The sequence below is a fragment of the Quercus robur genome, chromosome 8, assembly GCF_932294415.1.
Source record: "Quercus robur chromosome 8, dhQueRobu3.1, whole genome shotgun sequence".
Lineage (NCBI taxonomy): Eukaryota > Viridiplantae > Streptophyta > Magnoliopsida > Fagales > Fagaceae > Quercus > Quercus robur.
In genome coordinates this window covers 50,216,842-50,236,331 of record NC_065541.1, presented here as the reverse complement: position 1 = coordinate 50,236,331, position 19,490 = coordinate 50,216,842, and the positions used below count along the sequence as shown (strand labels likewise).

Sequence of the window (19,490 nt, the reverse complement as noted above, 5' to 3'; positions counted from 1 at the left end):
ATCAGTCCTTATAGCTTTGATTTTTAGGCCAAACTGAGTATGAACCATAGTATAAAAAGAGTAAAATAATTGCCTAACTTCAGATTTAGACTTCATCAAAAATAACCATGTTGCACTTGTAGCATCATCCACAACAGTTAAAAAATACTTGAAGCCATCCAAAGTAGGAGTTGAATATGGTCCACATACATCCATATGAACCAAATCAAAAGCACAACTACTGAGTTTATTTTAAAAAGGAAAAGGCAATCTCTTAAGTTTTGCCATAGGACAGATTTGACAATTTTTATTACATGAAGGTTGTAAAGAAGGAATAACATGATACAAAATACTAAGTTTGATGTCAAAGGGGTGACCTAATCTTGCATGCCAAATGGAAGAAGATTGAGTATGAACACGTGTGGAAGTTGTTGTAGTGAAATGACTAAAAACATCATCGATGTTGTGAGCAGCTAAGAAAGCAGCAAGGGAAGAACTAGATGAATGTTGAAGGCTGTTAGACTACAACAGATACAATCCATCAAGTGCCTTGCCTACCCCAATCGTTTTCTAGGAGGTAAGGTCCTGAACAAAATAAAAAGCAAAGAGAAAAACAAGACAATATGGCTAAGATTGAGTCAAAGCACTAACATATAATAGATTAAAAGTAAAAGATGGGACACAAAGGACATTCTTGAGAATAAGAGAAGAAGATAGAACAAAAGTCCCAATGTGAGTTACTTGTACTGATTCCCCATTAGGAAATTGAACCAAAGACTGTTTAGTAGTAGTAATTGAGGTTAACAAATCAACTGAACAGACAAAATGATCAGTGGCACCAGTATCCAACACCCAAGAATTTCTACCATAAGCCCTTCTATTGACCAATTATGCTACAAAGACACTATGAGAAAAATCAATACCTGCCATTGCCACATTGGTAGAGTTGGAAGAAGATGCTACATTGGCCATTGGGGCTTCTGATGCTTGAGGTGTTGTTGCAAGAGAGGAATTGGATGCACCAAACAAAGTAAGTAGCTGCTGACACTGCTTAGGTGTGAAGGCAGAAGGTTGATGCATTGGAGAAACAAATGACAAGCATTCTGAACTAGAACCTGAGGATACTTGATGTGCCATGGAAGATTTATTCTTGAACTTAAACCCTAATGGAAAACCATGCAATTTGTAGCACTTATCAACAGTGTGACCAGTCTTACCACAATGAGTACAAATTGGTCTATCCTTACCCTTCCCACCAGAATTAGCAAGATTGGAATCATGAGTAACGTGATCATTGGGCATTTTAGCAACTAAAATAGTAGAATCAACCTTAACAACAGAAGCATTTGGTATTGATCTTTGTGTTTCTTCTTGAATTAACAAAGAATAAACCTTGCTAAGAGATGGAATTAGATCCATAAGCAACACTTGAGTCCTAACTTGTGAGAAATAATCATTCAATCCCATTAGGAACTTCATCACAAACTCTCTGACTCGTAAATCAGTAAGCCTTTTGTTAATGTTGCATACACACTTCCCACAAGTGCATGAAGGAAACGGACTAAGGTTGTGCAATTGATCCCAAAATACCTTCAATTGAGTAAAGAAATCAGTGATAGACATCTGACCTTGATGTAATTCTACAATATCTTTTTGAAGATTGAAAACCCTTAGTCCATTGGTTTAGGCAAAATGATTCTTCAAGTCATTCTAGATCTCTAAGGCAGTGTCCTTATAGATGATGCTTGCTTGAAGTTTTAGAGAAACTGAATTGGTCAACCAAGTTCCAACCATGTTGTCACACTTGATCCATGCTTGCATAACAGAAGAAGTGGATACCAATGGTGATGAGAGAGTTAGAGTCCCATCAATGAACCCTAATTTGTTCTTGGTGAGCAAAGCCTTCCTCACAGCTCGAGCCCAAGCTGAATAATTTTCTCCACCAGTTAAAGGCTATGTAACAAGCACTAAACTTGGACTCTCTGCATGATGCAAGAACAGAGGGTCATCCATTGGAGAATCTTGCAAAGAAGAAGATGGATTCTCAGGTGCAAAGCCATTGGCAAAATCATTTGTAGTCGTAGTAGTTGCAATAGAAGCCATTGTTGGCAAAAGAAGAAAATTTTCTCAAAAACAATGTTTTTCTCAAGAAAATTGAAAAAGAAACTGAAGAAAATGCAAAATCCTAGAAAGATTTAGGAACTTGCTCTAATACCATTGTTATTAATATCATTCCGTTCTGGCCGGAATGGCCGAAATTTTTCGTACCAATATGCAAACCGGTACCAGAAACCTCCCCGTTCCACCTCGGGTAAGATTTTGGGCAGTTTCGGGCCATTTTGGCCATTCCGGTAAATTTCGGCCGGTACAGGATTTGGCCTTTCATTTAAAAAATAAAATAAAAAATAAAAATAAAAATAAAAAACTGTAAAGGTCCAAACGACACCGTTTTGGACTATACTAAAACTCTAAAAGACCTAATCTCAGATTCTCAAACCTATTTTTTCTTTCATTCTTTCACTCTCAAATCCCTCACTCACTGCTGTCGTGCTCAGTGTGCTCACTACTCAGTGCTATGCTTTCTCAATCTCTCGACTCTCTCATACTCATCTGTCTCTGACTCTCTCACAGTCTCACTCTCTCGGATTGAACAACCAAATCAGGTATTCTTTCTCTACTCTCACTCTCTCGGATTCAAGCTTCAGCCAAATCATAAATTATTTTTTCTTATGATTTGTTTTGTGGTTAAGATTTAAGAACTTACTAAGATATTAGATATGTGATTTGTTTGTTAAGATATGTGATTGAACAAATCATGTAAACTTCATAAATTTTACTCTCACTCTCTCGGATTCAAGCTTCAGCCAAATCGTGTTTATTTTTTTTCTTAAGATATGTGATTTGTTTATTCATTAACTTTATTCACTTCATGCATTTGATTGAATTTCATTTCATTTCATTGAACAGTAAACTATGGCTCATCATAGTTCAGGGGATCCCGCATGGGCTCATGCCCGTGCAGGTACTTCTTCTGCTTCTGTGGCCTCTGCCCCTGCAAGATCAGAGGATCTCGCATGGGCTCATGCCCGTGCAGTGCCTAACGCAAAAAATAACACTATATGTTTGCATTGTAATAAGTTGATTAAAGGGGGTGGTATTACTAGACTTAAGTATCATCTTGCTGGGATTAGGGGTCAAGTTGAACCATGTAAAAAGGTTTCATCTGATATTAGGTTTCAAATGAAACAAATGATTGAAGACTTGAAAAAATCTAAACAAACTAAAAAGAGGATTCAATTAGAAATTGGGAACCCATATGATGTTGATGAGGAGGATGATAAGGTTAGGGTTGTTGAAAAGGGTCCCCCTCAAACATTAGGTAAACGAAAATCTAGGGGAAAAGACGTTGACACTGATATGGGTCAAATAAGAGGAAAGAAGAAAATTAAGAGTTATTTTGCTCCTAGAACAACTCCCGGTGCTCAACCCTCTATAAGAAGTGCTTTGGCTACAAAAGCAATGATTGATAATGCAAAAATGAATATGGCAAGATGGTGGTATCATTCTAATGTACCCTTTTATGCATCTCAGTCACCCTATTATCAACCTATGATAGATTCCATTGCTGCTATTGGGCCGGGATTTAAGGGGCCTTCTTTTTATGAGTTGAGGGGACCCCTTTTGAAAAATGTTGTCCATGAAGTTAATGATTTTTTGTTAGATATAAAAAATGATTGGAAAGTATATGGCTATTTAGTGATGTCTGATGGGTGGAAAAATCAAAAACAACAACCAATAATGAATTTTTTGGTGTATTGTCCAAGGGGAGCCATGTTCTTGAAATCTATTGACACTTCAAGCCTTACAAAGGATGCTGAAACTTTGTTCAATATATTTGATTCTGTTGTTCAAGAAATTGGTGTGGAATATATTGTGCAATTGATTACAGATAATGCTTCTGCCTATAAAAAAAGCTAGAAAAAAATTACAGCAGAAGTATGGTACTTTATTTTGGTCTCCTTGTGCAGCTCATTGCATAGACTTAATGTTGGAGAATATTGCTAATCCTAGGTGGTTCCCTCTTGTTGATGAAGCAATTAAGAAGGCAAAAAAGATAACAAAAGTTCATTTACAACCATGGAGTTGTTTTAGACTTGATGAGGCAAGATTTTACAAATGGAAGAGAGTTATGTCGTCCTGCAATTACAAGGTTTGCTACTAACTTCTTAAGTCTACAGAGCATGCTAAGGTTCAAAAAAGAGCTTAGACAAATGTTCACTTGTGATAAATGGCTTTCATGCCCCCATGTTAGGAAGGAGATAAGTAAAATTGTTTTGGAAGATTATTCGTTTTGGTCTCAATGCAAGAACATAGTGAAAGTTAGTGAGCCTTTAGTTAGAGTACTTCGTCTTGTTGATGGGGATGAGAAACCTGCTATGGGGTACTTGTATGAAGCAATGGACAAAGCAAAAGAGGAAATAAAATGAAGGTTGAAGAACAAAGTTTCTTTGTATGAACATTATATTAGAGTTATTAATGCTAGATGGGACAAACAACTTCATAGTCCTCTGCATGCAGCAGGTTGCTTTCTTAACCCTACAATATACTTTAGGCCTTCATTTAAAAGGCAAAATGAAGTTCAAAGAGGGTTGTTAAGCACTCTAATGAGGTTGGTTCCCGATCCTGACATTCAAGACAAAATAAGTTCACAATTTGATGAGTACAAAAAATCAATTGGTGACTTTGGCACATCACTAGCAATCCACCAACGAGAGAGACTAAATCCAGGTAAACATTAATAATTTAATTGTATTTCCTTTTAATATGTCTATTTATCATTTATAGTTGTTATTGTAAGATTACATGAGCAATGCTTATTTTACATTTTTATTTGTTATTGTAGTTTCATGGTGGGAGCAATTTGGACTTGGAGCTCTAGACTTACAATCATTTGCCATTCATGTGCTAAGTCAATGTTGTAGTGCAACTGGTTGTGAGAGAAATTAGAGCACATTTGAATATGTTCACTCAAAGAAGAGAAATAGATTGGAACATAAACGAGTAAATGATTTGGTCTTTGTCCATTATAATTTGAGGCTTCGAGAAAGGTAAATTTATAATCATTACTCATATGTAAATGAAATGTACTTTCAAATAATTATAATTTATAAAATGTTACTAATGTTTAATATTCTCATTGGTAGGAACATTCAAAGGAATAAGTATGCATTGGATCCTATAAGCTTGGATAACATTGACTTGATGGGAGATTGGGTGGCTGAAGAACCTGCACTTCTTAATCCAAATGACATAAATTGGGATTGTCTTAATGAACCAGCACCCCTAGTGAATGTGGAAGAGGATGCTGAACTTGAAACTATTGATGTTGATGTCGATGATGATGATGACAACAACAATGAACATGGCTTGACAAATCTTCCAATGGGTGCTAGTAGTTCTTGTGGGAGTTCTTTTAATGATGAATTTGATCCTTTTCTCATGAATGATGATGAGGAGGAGGAGTAATATTATGTTAAATTAATGTTAAATGTTCTTATTGTGTGATGCTAAATTGATGTTATATTGATGTTTAAGACTTAAGAGTTAAGACTAAATGATTTGTATTATTTGATATTTAGTTATTTATTTATTAGAATTGACAATTTTATGTTCTACAAGAATATATATATTATTTGTTAGGAACCCCGAAACACCCTAAAACGGTATGCCGAAATCGGCCGGTACCGAAATATTCCATTCCACTGGACAAACCGAAATGGACTCCGAAACGGTATTAATAACATTGTCTGATACCATATCACAAAACAAATGGAAGAAGTCTATGCTTTCATTAATTAGCAAAGAAAGATTACAAAACCATATATACAATGAGTAAAGCAGGCAAACCAATTAACTGCTACTAACAGAACAGAAAAACTAACTTTACTCGTGTGTCTACAGTAATAACTAACATTCTCACGTGCCTTCACTTAAAGGAATTTATTCAGCTACTAAACTACAAGCCGTATCTACAGTATATAACTATCTTGTGTCGTTTATGCAGTGTTGTTCTTATAAAGAGCGTCTAATTTCAGTGAGATGAGCTCAACTAAGTTAAAAACAATGATACCAACAAGGAGTAAAATAAATACATAAAGTAAGACTTCAACATATATGAGACTTTGTGTTGAAAGGCAAATCTTCTGAAAATAATATAAAAGAAGTGAACTGTATGAAAGGCACTAAGGAATTCGGGTAGCCAGCTTTAACAAGTCAAAATTAATTTCTCTTGAAATTATTGAGATGGTGATACATGTAAGCAACATAACAAAGAACAAAGACATGTATATCAATCATCTTTGCTCTTATTAGCCTAAAACTTATAGCTTGTTTAAGCTGTGAAAGCTCTTTCCTCTCTCATTTCTTTCTCCATTTCCCTTCTGTTTTTTATATTCATATTCTACTGTCTTAAGAAAACTGTGATTATAAGTGCAAAGAAAAATTATTACGTATTCTATTTCCATAGTTTACAAGCTTGGTTTGACATAGTGCAAGCCAACTGAGTTGCAGCTTCTCAATTATGGACTTAATAGAAGAATGAATGAGGAATGTCATAAGGCTACAACACAACTTGTGTTGGGGGCTAAAACCAGACTCAATCTAAGCTTTTCAACCTCAGGTCCTAACCCAACCTTAAACCAAACGAATCAGCCCAAGCCCAGCTTGTTTTTAATGTTTTGGGCTCTGGCTAGCTCTCTATCTCGGGTTGGGTTAAGTTGGTCTTTTAACTGGATTAGGTTCAAGTAAACTTATACAATATATGACATCATAAATTCTAGGGGAATTCATTTCAAACCCTATTAAGCTTGGAGTAGTCTAAATTAAACCCTATAATTTGAAAATATCAAAATAAACCCCAAACTTCTGAAATGTATCAAATTAAACTCTGGTGTCAAAATTGGTGTAACACTGTTACTTAAACGTTAACAATATATTAATAATAAAATAAAATAAAATAAAAAGAATAGACTGAATCTGGAGTTCCTTCATGGCCTTGATGGAAAGCGGATCAAACACACTGGAATAGAAGCCCAAACCTCAAACCCATCAAATCAAAAACCATTGGCATCTTTACTGATCAAAACCCATGAGCTCATACCCCCGAAGGCCCAAACCCAATACAAATCCAATGCAATGAATATGATTTCGGGAACCTTACAGTAAAATTTTCTTAAAAATTCTATAAGATCTTTTAATCAAAAGTGGCAAGATTAAAATTCAAGGTTTGTCGGAAAAAAAAAAAAAAAATCCCAAAAAACTTTGGATGAATGTCATTTTTGATTCTTGGCTTCTTGCCAGTTGCCACCATACTCAATAGGCTGGCCGAATTGTATACAAATGCAAAATTTGAAAAAAGTGATGTCTAGTAATTTAGCTAGGTGGTATAATGATACTATAATTTTACTACATAGGTCTTACAAAATGATGTGTCACCGATCAGAAGTAATTTAAACACTAATTTATTATCTAATTAAAATAGAACCAATCACAGTTAATGTCATATCAATTTGTAAACATTTTGTAATACAACTTGTAATACTTTTAGTATTTTCCTAACTTAATATACACTTTTCCAAACAATGGTAAAGGTTCTCTTTTTTTAGGATTTGAATTATGTGGTTAGTGAGTGCAATAAATTTTTTATTTTTATTTTTTAAATGTGGTTAGTAAGTAATTTTAATCTTAGAAAGACTGGTTTTTAAACTCGAAATCGTGACACATGAATTAAGTTCTGATATGTACTTAGACATTTATCAAAGAAAATATAATGAATAATACTAGTGGTGAGGATATTTCATGGTGCTGGCTTAAGAAAGAAGGGCTTTTCCTAATCTAAGGGCCCATTTCCAAGTAAAGATTAAAGAACATGTGAAGACAAGGACAGTTTTCACAAAGAGCATAAAAGAATCAAATAGTGATGAAAGAAAAGGAAAGAAGGAAAGAGAGGGGGGACACACCATTTAGAGGTGAATAATTTCTTGGTTAAAAAGGGTGGACAGTGAAGAGAAAGGTTGTTTTGGATCCAAATACAAAACTCAAACCTATGTCCCCACATCACAAGGACCTTGTCCTCTTGGTTAACTTATCTTTGTGCATATATATGTTTGCATCTCTCTTGTTTGGTAAATTCTCCCAAAGTGGCATCTACTTTTGTATATACCTCTGCCAAACCCATCCCACAAGTCCCTGACCCACCCTCACTCTCTGTGCTTCAACCTTCGAGCTCAACTAGCTGAGCTAAAGTCCAACCCTTCTTAAAGGAAAAATAAAGTTACAATTTTTTTTTTTTAAATTTGCACATGACCACATGAGGTTCTCATGAAAAAGTCCACATCATTGAGCAAGTTCTTTTGAGATATCTCATTTGAAGCAACAAGACCCACAATTCCGTTAATTAATGGTACAATTCAACTTTCACATTTTCTCTTGAAATTTGAATGAAAATCCTTAGAACCCATGCTATTTATGTCTATTTTAATGTAAATCTTCTAATTCTAAAATTGATATAAGAAAGTACAATTTATTGGATTTTTAATATTATGTAATTACCACGTGAGATGTAAAAGTTAAGGTAGTAAAAAAAAAAAAATTTAAAATAATAATAAAATGATAAAAAAAAAAGGTTAAAAATAATTGCATCTTTACTCTTTAGATCTTATAACAAGCTGTAATTGCTTTTTTCCTTAAAAAAATAAATAAATAAATAACTGTAATTGCTTGATATACCGGATCTCAATCCCAATTCAACCTCACCTGATCACTGTGACCAACAAAAAAATAATAATCAGCCATGCTAAAGGGAAAAGATCATACGCCGAAAGCATACGGCTTTTCCGCAGCATCTTCGTACAACCGTGCAACAACGGAAAGTTTGTTTTTTATCAGCAATAAGTCAATAACTCTACTACCCCAACTTATATTATACAACTTTTTTCTTTTGTGGGGGGAGAGTTTCAAACTATCCGCTCTTAATTATAACTATTTATCATTAGAGTAAAATATCAATTAATTTTTTATGTAGACAGAGGTTGGATTCCAAATATTTTATTCAATCATTTTATTAGTTGAACTATCTGAAACTCAAATGTTATATTATACAACTTTGTCACAACTTTAATATGATACAATTTTATCACAATTTTGATTTGATAAACTATGGGCAATGAAGAGAAAAAATAATGAGTTTAGGTAAAAGTAATAAATGATCAAGGGCAATATGCCACAAAATAATTGAGAGAAAAAAAAAGAGTTGACGTGTAGTTGTAAGAGAATCCACAGTAATGATGCTATTTTTTTAGCTATTTGGCACCACAAAAATCCACTTTATTTATTTTACCTACTCACTTTATAAAACATCCAGTATCAGTGAATTTATTTTAACTTTCAACATAATAAAATAATATAAACATCTAGGGGTGGCAAAATTTGACACAACTCGCAAACCTGACACTATACGATACGAAATTAGTAGGTTATGGGTTGAGGCCTAATGGATTCATGTCATATTCGAGTTGACACGATTAACTTGTTTAATAAATAGGTTGGGTTAGTGTTCATCGTATAGAACCCGTTTGACCTGTCTAACCCGTTTAATTAAATAACATTTTATCAATATACCTTTCAAACCCTAGGTATATAAATTTATTAGTTGTTATGATTTATTTTCTTTGACATATTATGATTGATTATTTGTGATATTGAGATATGTTTTAGTTTTGAATGATTATTTGTGATGTAATTACTCGTTAGTTATAAATTTTATATTAAAAATATTTATTTGTTTGGTTTTTCATAATTCATATCAATTTGGTTAATAATTAATACTAAAAAAAATTATTTTCATTTTGATAAAATTCGATAAACAGGTTGACAATTTAGTTTTGAATGATTATTTGTAATGTAATTACTCATTAGTTCTAAATTTTATATTAAAAATATTTATTTGTTTGGTTTTTCATAATTCATATCAATTTGGTTAATAGTTAATACTAAAAAAAAAAATTATTTTTATTTTGATAAAATTTGATAAACAGGTTGACACGACTGACCCGTTTAATAAATGGGTTATCTTAGATTTGAGGAATCTTGACCCGTTTAATAAACATATCGAGTTAGGGTTGACCCATATAGTCAAATACTCATGACTCATGAGTCGACACGACACGACACGAACCCGATACATGAACACGAATTGTCACCCCTATAAAATAATATATCTAATACATTATTTTATTAATTTCTTTCTTTCTCTCTATCTCTACGCCATGCCTCTCTCCACTCTCCACTCTCCACTATCACTTCTCACTTCTCACTTCTCTCCCTTCTTTTCCCAGCAAGTCTCGTTGCCACTCTCTCCTTCCCACCTATCACCATCTTGAAACCTTTCTCATTGGCACTGGAGACAAACTCGTCGAAGCTCTCGATGATCCTGTCGTGGATGAAGGCCTCTTGGGCTGCTAAGAACGCTGGCATTCTCCAATTAGGGTCACGGGATTGTAGGTTGTGTCGTGAGTTTATGATCTTTCTCTCTACTCTAACCAATCTGCCGTGGGTTTGTGTTTTGTGGTGGTTGTGGATTGTTTTTGTTTGTAGTGGAGGTGATGTGGTGTGGATTACTCACCAGATCATTGGGTTAATTCGATGGTGTGGGGCAAGGGAGTTGGGCCGATGAGGAGTGGAGGAGTGCAATGGGTTAATGCGATGAGCGTGGTCGACAGTGAAGCGTGGTCAACAGCGGAGCGTGGGTCGGTTGCATGCAAATCGACGTGGAGGAAGAGAGAAGCAGATGGAGAGAGAGAGTGAGGAGAGAGCCATGAAGAAAAAGTAGTAAAATAATCAAAAAACGTGTAAACGCACAAAAACAGTGCACAACTATTTTTGGTTGTGCACTGCAATTGTAGAGTCAAGAAATATAGATTTAGCTTCACTATTATAAGGCATGTTTTAGTGTTTAATGGTGCTAAAAATAGTAATATAGTTATTTAGCACTATTATTGTGGATACTCTTAATAGTCTTAATTAAAATTACTCATATTAATAGTGGCCTCACCTCACTGAGCCATGACATAAGCGCAGGCCATCAAGGCGTGATTGACTGTACAAACCCCTCTATCCATATACCTTTGACCATTTTTTTCCAATTCTAACTTAAAAGTAAAGTTAAAAATAAAACAATTATTTATTTATATATATATATATATATATATATATATATATATATATATATATATATGTACGTATGTATTTTGTCATAACTGTTTTACTTTATCAGTTGTATGTAACAATTTCATGGACCCATTACTTATATGTATTTGTGTGTGGCATTATTGTATATAAAAATAATAATAAGAATGCTGAAATAGTGAAAGACCGACTCTATGTTTTATAATATTTTTATATAAAATAAAAATTCTATTCTAATATAATTTAAGTGTATATATGTATAAAATTTTCTTTTAAAAATTTAAACTTTGATCATTATCCTTCATATTATTGTGGAGTGACTATAACTTGTGCGGTCGTGATTGACGCTATGCTTAGTTTGAGAAGAAAATGAGAAAAATAGAAAGAAATTAAATCTTTTATGTTATTTGGTTAACATAAAAAAATAAAATAAAAAGAACTAAATTTAATGAAATTTATGGCTCACATTTTTTCTTTCATGTTTAATGAAAATTTAATGAACTAAACTGTAAAAATGTATTTGATTGGAGGTGAGGTTGACCGTTGGTCAAAGCATGGATTAATATAATACATGGTGTGATGTACCTCTGAATAGTGAGGTACGATGGGATTCTGTTCCATTTGATCTTTATTGATTAGAAGTTCTTTTATTTATTTATTTATTTTTTGGAGGAACAGTAGGCTTTAGAAGTTAGAAGGACCAGGTGGTCCGAAATTTGTAGGTGTAGAAGCGGGCCCCATTAAGTAGGGTTATTACAGATTTCCAAAAACACAGAGTCTCCAAGGAGATCTCTGAGGCACTCTGTTAAGATTTGGATGCCCTATGATCGGAATCTGTGATCCCCCTGACCCCACACCAATATACGAATATTGAATTGTATGTATTTCTATACCCCTACTATGTCAGCTTTTTACTTTGGCCAAACTTCTCAACTCAAAATGAAAACAAATATAAATATAAATATATATATATATATATAGTGAAAGACTGAGTCTGAGACTCAGGCCTAAGGTTAGAAAGGTTGTTTGGTTGTTTTAATTTAGGATTATTAGTGCCCCCTATTTAATAACATTTTTAGAGGAAACTTGGATACGCAATGGGGATGGGAGTCAGATTTTATGAGAGACAGAGAGGTTCTCTTTGGAATTTGAAGCTTAAAGACTCTCTGGTTCTTAAAGTACTAGCATCTGAATCACACCCCCATTCCCACTTTGGAACTTGGAAGGTTTTGGTAGTTTTTTGTCTTTGAAAATGATAAAAAAAAGATTTACCCATGAACATACTATTCAGACCATTGGACCACGCAACAAACCTCAGAATTCAGTAAGGCCAAATATTAAGAAGACGAAAAAATATCATGGGTCAAAATTAGCACAAACTATTCAGACCATTGGACCACGCAACAACCCTCAGAATTCAGTAAGGCCAAATATTAAGAAGACGAAAAAATATTATGGGTCAAAATTAGCATGATATCTTACCCCAAAAAATTATTGAAAATTGAAAACACAGCAAGATCTCATTGGAAAAATCACTGTCACTTTAATTTGTCCCTCACAAGACTAAAATTAAGAAACAATGACATTTCCGGTTGTGTTGAGAGGTAGTATTATACTAATTATACATATAAATTGTGCGAAATAAACAAATCAGTGAAATGAAATCCTATGCATAATTCTAACATAAAAAAAAAAAAAATTGCACTTTTATGAGAAATGCTGAACAGCTCAAGTTGCATTTATTTTTAAATCTTGGGTAATCGGCTCCTAAGTAAGTCCTATACTCCTATGTTGTAGAGCCCTTTCAAACCAAAGAAATTGTTACTTTCACTTGTCTTTCTTTTTTGATGAACTGAAAAGATATATTTAAAAAACAAAAACAAAAATAAAAAGGGATTATAAAGGAGAGTAGCAAGCTTCAGCCCTGATAGCAGAAACAAAACAAGGAAGGCCACTGCCTAAATCAAAATTACCAAATACATTATTTTTCAATGACCACTTGGCCAGGGCATTTGCTGCACAGTTTGCTTCTCTAGCAATCCATCGAATAGAGATATTAGGATTTTGAGACCTGGTGACAGTGATATCACTGTAGACACTCTTGATTCTCCAAGGAATTTCAGGTATATGGGAAGACAAGACATCAACACATATCTTTCTGTAAATACACAAGATGAAGGTTTTTCTCTTCTTGCATATGACACAACTCACACAAGCATATGAATAGGGTAAAACTTTTGTGTAGTTATTGTATATGAGGTTTTCCCGATTACAATAAAATCATATGGTTGTAAAGCTCAATGAACTATATCGTTAAATTTATATATTTTTTCTTTTAGAAAATATAACATCGTTTTTGTTGTATTGTTCGATACAATTATATAATTAAATTCAATTCAATTGAGAAATGTAAAGTACAACACTTAAGGAACTGTAACTAAATTTTGCCCATAAAAAAATAGGTTTAAATCGAACACAAAATTGATTTATAAAAAAAAGAAAAAAGTATTGCTAAATACAAAATATTTTCATAATAGTTGAGTTGACAAGTTATTGATTTTTATATAGATCTACCATTAACATCACTTTATCGACTATCATCAATAATTTGATCCCTTTGTAGTTGAAAAATATGTTGTGAATATATAATTAATGAAAAAAGAGAAGTAATTCTAAAAATAATTTGGGCCATAAAAAAACGAAAGTACACTCTTAGCCCTAAGAGTTTGAGATTGTTTTCATTTTGATCATTTACATTTCAATATTTTAGTCCTTCATATTTAATTTTGTTTTGATATTGGTCTTACAGCCCATTTCTATTAGTAATCTAGGGACATGTGACATTATATGGGTGATGTGATTTAATGAAGCAACTTATTTGGTAGTTAACAATCAAATTCCTAACAGAAATTGTCGACATAATATAAAAATGAAATTATACCATAAATTGTCAAAATAGAAATTTTGATATGTAAATCATTGCAATTACAAACTTTATGGCCAAAAGTGTACTTTAGTTATTAAAAAAATAAATAAATAAATAAAACCCAAAGCATGCCCACTCCCCCCTTAATAGCATGTTTAGAAGTTTGGAAAGATAAAATACTATAAGGAGGAAGGAGAAATTGTTAACCATTCATTTATTTGGATGTTTTAAAAATTAAGTAAATGAATGAGTATTAATATCTTTCACTTTTATTTGGATGTTTTATAAATTAAAAATGGTAAGACATTATATAAATTGATAATTTTGTACCAATTTTTAATTTAAGTTAAAATTAATATCATAATCTTTAAAAGTTTGAAGGGGTAAGATATATATCACTCCAAATACCCTCGAACATTTTTCTCCACCCAAATTAAAATAAGATCCAAACAAAATGTGTTAAATGATCTTCTCCTTTTTTTCCTCTTTCTTTCCCTCCATCCAATCATACCATTAACTCCTTAACACTGTCTTCTCATAAAGCATTCATTAATGAGTTTTGCTAACGAGTGCTTTTAGGACATTCATTAATAATTCACTTTAAAAAAGTTTTGATACCACTTTTATGAAAAATGAAAAAAATTATCAAAATATTAATTACTTTTTTTTCATTTTTCATAAAATTTTTTTTCATATGAATTATTAACCAGTATCCTAAATCGTTAACATTTCCCTTCGTTAATATCTATATGCAGATCCCCCTCCCCCTGACCCATGAGGGACGTAGTCATATTATAGACACACCACCTGCCAATGAAAGTTGAGGCTGATGTTGAAAAAGAACATAGCGAGAAACCAAAGGAACTGTTCGCCTCTGGTAATGTGATCATTATCTGGTCTCTAAAGCCTAGACAGCTGACGGCGTTTTCTTTGGTAAACACTAAACACTCATACGTTGAGACTCCCCAAGTTTCCACTTGTCTATAGTGTTATAAAAATTGAGCTTTATGTTCTTCAAGGAAATAAACTAATGCTAATGATAGTGTTGAAATGCGATATTAAGAAGAAGCCAATGCTAATGATAATAGTATGAAAACACTGATTATATGCCAGCGTTCTTCAATGATGGCCCGCCATTCCAAATAAAACAAACACTAGTTACGAAAAATCTGAGACCAAAGTTCCTTTTGGTTCCATTGCTAATAATGTTTCAATGTGTTGCCCGAGGGTGTGGGAACACTTAATTTATAAGGTTAATGGAGTATTATATGTGGACTTTGAGGCTCAACTTCTAACGAGAGATTAAATTATCCTTAATATTAAACTAGATTATGGTCTTTCTAGCTTAATTTGGTTCATGGGAAAGCAATTTATCGTGCTACAAAACATGAATATTGATGAAAAAATGTGTTGAATGGAGGTAATTATTAATTAATAATCACTGTTGAAAGAACAGTTTTAGACAGGCGATTGGCATTGACTCAATTTGGAATTGGAATGAGAAAGGTTCTCTTTAGGAATAAAACCAAGAAAAAGGTTGTTATCATGGAGCTGTAGGAGTGGGAAAAGGGACCTCAATTGTATGCTAGGAGATTGAGACTAACCCTTGGAGAAACCGAAGAAAAAAAAAAAAAAAGAAAACACAAAATAGTTATAAAAAAAAGGCCTGTGAAAAGGAGAACACGAATACCAAAAAGAAAAACTAGGAGGGTAATTTGTCCCTTTATACTTTTTCACATGGGGATATGAGCTTGCTCCTGCACTGTACATCTCTCTCCTTTCTAAAAGACTGAGAGCCTCTCTCTCTCTCTCTCTCTGTGGCACTTCGGTGTGTGGGATGGGAAATTGGGAATAGGATTTGCCAAATGCTCTTTTCTATTTGACTTTGGCCATTCATTCTCGTCAACAAAGCTTCCAGCCTTCCACCACGACCACGTCACTCATATCTGTCTTTTACATTATTATTTCTTGACGAAGTTGTGACCAAATAAAAGTCCATTTTCATTATTAAAAAAAAAAGGTCCATTTTCAACCATGCATTCGTATAGCAGAGAATGCCATGCCTGTCTCACCCAATACGGTTTTTCTGCTATGTGTTATTTCAATCTGAATCTGACTAGTGAGGGCACGATTTTAGTAGAAGTGATAGAACCGGTTTCCATGACAGTCCAACTAGCATGAATAAGATGTCAAGAAGATCCCGATAATATACAAACTTACAAAAAATAAAAATAAAAAGACAACAAGACAACAAGACAAACAAGCAATGAAATATTGTAATTATCCATTTATCTTTACCATGGGATGCAATGCAATTTTATTCATAATTAGCGGCGATGTATGAAAATATAAATATTATATAATAGGATATAATATATATATATATATATATATATAAATTACTTAAAGTATTATCTATTTAAAAAAAATTTCTATAAATATTTTTTTTTTCCTTTTTATCTATACAAATACATCATTCTATATACACACACACACATATTTTTGTGTTTGGTTACTATTTTTTTAAGGTGAACAATATTCTTCTATCTTCTATTATAATGTGTTATATTTGCCTAATATACAACTAAATTTTATAAGTTTCAAATTTATTATTCAAATCTCTCATCTCTGAAGGAATAAGGAAATTATCATATTAATCAAAACTCATCACAAAATTATAATGTTATCGAAATCAAAATTAAAATGAAACCAAAAGAATAAAAAATAGACTTTATAATAGTAACTTATTACTCAAACAATCGGCAGGCATATTCAAATTCATAACCATGTTGATTGCATTTTGATATAAATTCCAATACCTATTTCCACACACCAAAAAAAAAAAAAAAAAAAAACTAAGTATTAAACCTAACCCAAACCAAAATTCAATCGAAACTATAAAAGGGAAAAAGAAAACTTTTTTATTAGAAATTAAAAAATAAAACACAATACCAAAACACTTATTAAAAATAAAACAATAAAAAAAAAAGAATCATTAACTTTAATTAGAGTTATGAGAAATTAAAGAACAAAAATCCACCAAAAAAGTAGAGAGAGAGAGAGAGAGAGAGAGAGAACTCATAGTTTTTGTGTGGAAAAAATATGGATTTAATGGACAAAATGATATCAAATTTATACAAAATAAAATAGAGAGAAAAAAAAATCAAAACATAAAAAAGATAAAAGTATGAAGGAAGTGTAACGGTAAAGCAAAGAGTAATGAGGAGATAAAGAGGCAAAAAAGGAAGGGAAATGTTGGAAGGAGTGTATAACAATAGGTGATTAAAAAAAAAAAAAGTGTAATAGTAGATGTGAACAAATAGGGAGATGAAGAATTTTTTTATTTATTTATTTATTTTTTTTTTAGAATAGGGAAAAGAAAAGTTTAAAAAGAGAAAATAAAAGATAGAAAATAAGTAGATGAAGTGGCCGTTAATGTGACTCAGTAGGAACGTAGCAACAATAAATGTTACGTTTCAGCTTTTAAATATATATATATATATATATATATATATATATATATATATATATAGATACAATAAGTTCAAATTCCTACCTCACAAACAACATTCTATAGGCTTGTTTATGGTAAAATCCCATGTAGATATAAAAGATATTTAACTTGGTTGAGAATTCCAATCTTGATGCTATTTGGTAGACTTATCTCCAACTATTTTGATGAAAGTTTATTTAACACTAATAGGTTATTTTATTTACGTAGTAGTATTTAGAGCATTTGCAGCAGTGTAGCCAAATAGTTATATAACTATTTTAGCTACACCGAAACACAAAAAAGAGAGTTGCAACAGTGGAGCTATACTTAAAAAATTTTACCTTCTTGCTACAGTGCACATCTATAAATAGATGTGCACAGTAGCTGAAAGCTAAAAAGAAAATTAATTTTTTATTCTCCCACTTATTAAAATATTATTGTCCTTTTTTTTTTTTTTTCTCTCAAAACTCTCACAACTCTCAACTCTCTCTCTCTCAACTTTCAGACCTCTCACGCCACTGCCCCCTGACCCACACCACCGACACATGCCGCCACAGAATCAGCTTCAACCCACCCCTTTCGCCGACCTAGCTCGCCATCCCAAGCCCCAAGTGCCAAGTCGAAAGAGAGATGTACGAGTAGAGCGATGAGATCAAAGTGTAATCGGAAACCAAAGCACGGCGAGGATGTTGACAGCATGGGCAACATTGACGCAGGGTTGATTCTCCACTGAACCCACAGTAACATCAGCTTTAGCTTGTCGCAGAACGTCAATGGTAATTAGTAACATCGCTCGTCCCTACGGCGCCATGATCGACGATGGTGGGAATTCTAGGTTCATGGGTTTTGGATTGCTGGGTTTGTGGGTTTCCGATATTTTTTTTTTTGCTGGTGTTTTTGGTTCTTCTTCGCATGGGTTTTTTGGTGTTTGATTTTTTTTGTGGGTTTGGTTGTGACTGTGGATTGTGGTTGAAATGGTGGTTTGTTGCTAGTGGAGTGGTGGTGGAGGTGGATGTAGCTGGCTGAAAGGTTTTTATGGGTGGTTGTTCTTGGCGGTAGTTGTGAATTGTGCCATTATCAGTTTTCGGTGTTTTTTTTTTATTTTTTTTGTTGTGAGATGTATTATTTTATTGTGATGTTTATATTATTTTATTGTATTGAAAGCTAAAATAGATCCAATGCTGTAGCATATTTTGTAAAGTGAGTAGGTAAAATAGATAAAATAGCCTTTTGTGGTGCCAAATAGCTATAAAAATAGCTCCACTGCTGTGGATGCTCTTAAATAAAGTTAAGAGATTAGTTGTTTAGTTTTAAAGTTAAATACATATTTTGTAAATCGGATAATAATATAACTTTTATAATACCAAAAAACAAATTTAGAATTTAAAGTAGCTGGCGTCCTTCATGAAGTAAATAGGTAATCAATGAATTTTACATCCCGTATTTTCTACTTGTTTATTTATTGAAAAGTGAGAAAATAATTTTAAAATAAATAAATTGACTAATAAAAAACCAAACGCAACTTTCTAGGCAATAAAACCAAATATTTATAATGCACAGGAAATAGGCTCGAATTAAATATTTTCAATTTAAAAAAAATTAATCTCAAAGAAATTTCTTCATTCTTTGTAGAACCTAGATAAAAATGAGCACAATTAGGTGTTTTTTAATTAATTTTGTAAAAATTTTCTTTCAATAGTTAAGGAAGAAAGGATTTGAACCTTAAATATCTCTGTTGAAAACACCAAAAAGTGCTAGTTAAGTTACAAGGTTTGATTATTTTTAAGGAAATTTGTTTAGTTAGCATATTCCATGCCAAATTTCATTGTATTTTGCAAAATTGATTTC

General features: G+C 32.6%; 2 protein-coding genes across 2 annotated transcripts; both read left to right on the top strand.

Annotated features, from left to right (window-relative positions):
• The first annotated feature begins 2,952 nt into the window (after window positions 1–2,952).
• LOC126696429 (uncharacterized) lies at window positions 2,953–3,957 on the top strand. The gene has a single exon (XM_050393176.1). The coding sequence runs from the start codon at window positions 2,953–2,955 to the stop codon at window positions 3,955–3,957; it is 1,005 nt and encodes a 334-aa protein (XP_050249133.1).
• A 179-nt stretch (window positions 3,958–4,136) lies between these two features.
• On the top strand, window positions 4,137–5,505 carry LOC126696428 (uncharacterized). Its single transcript, XM_050393175.1, has 6 exons — window positions 4,137–4,189; window positions 4,292–4,420; window positions 4,523–4,767; window positions 4,883–4,941; window positions 4,987–5,087; window positions 5,184–5,505. Exons 1-6 carry the CDS (start codon window positions 4,137–4,139, stop codon window positions 5,503–5,505), a joined length of 909 nt encoding a protein of 302 aa, XP_050249132.1.
• The last annotated feature ends 13,985 nt before the right edge of the window (window positions 5,506–19,490 follow it).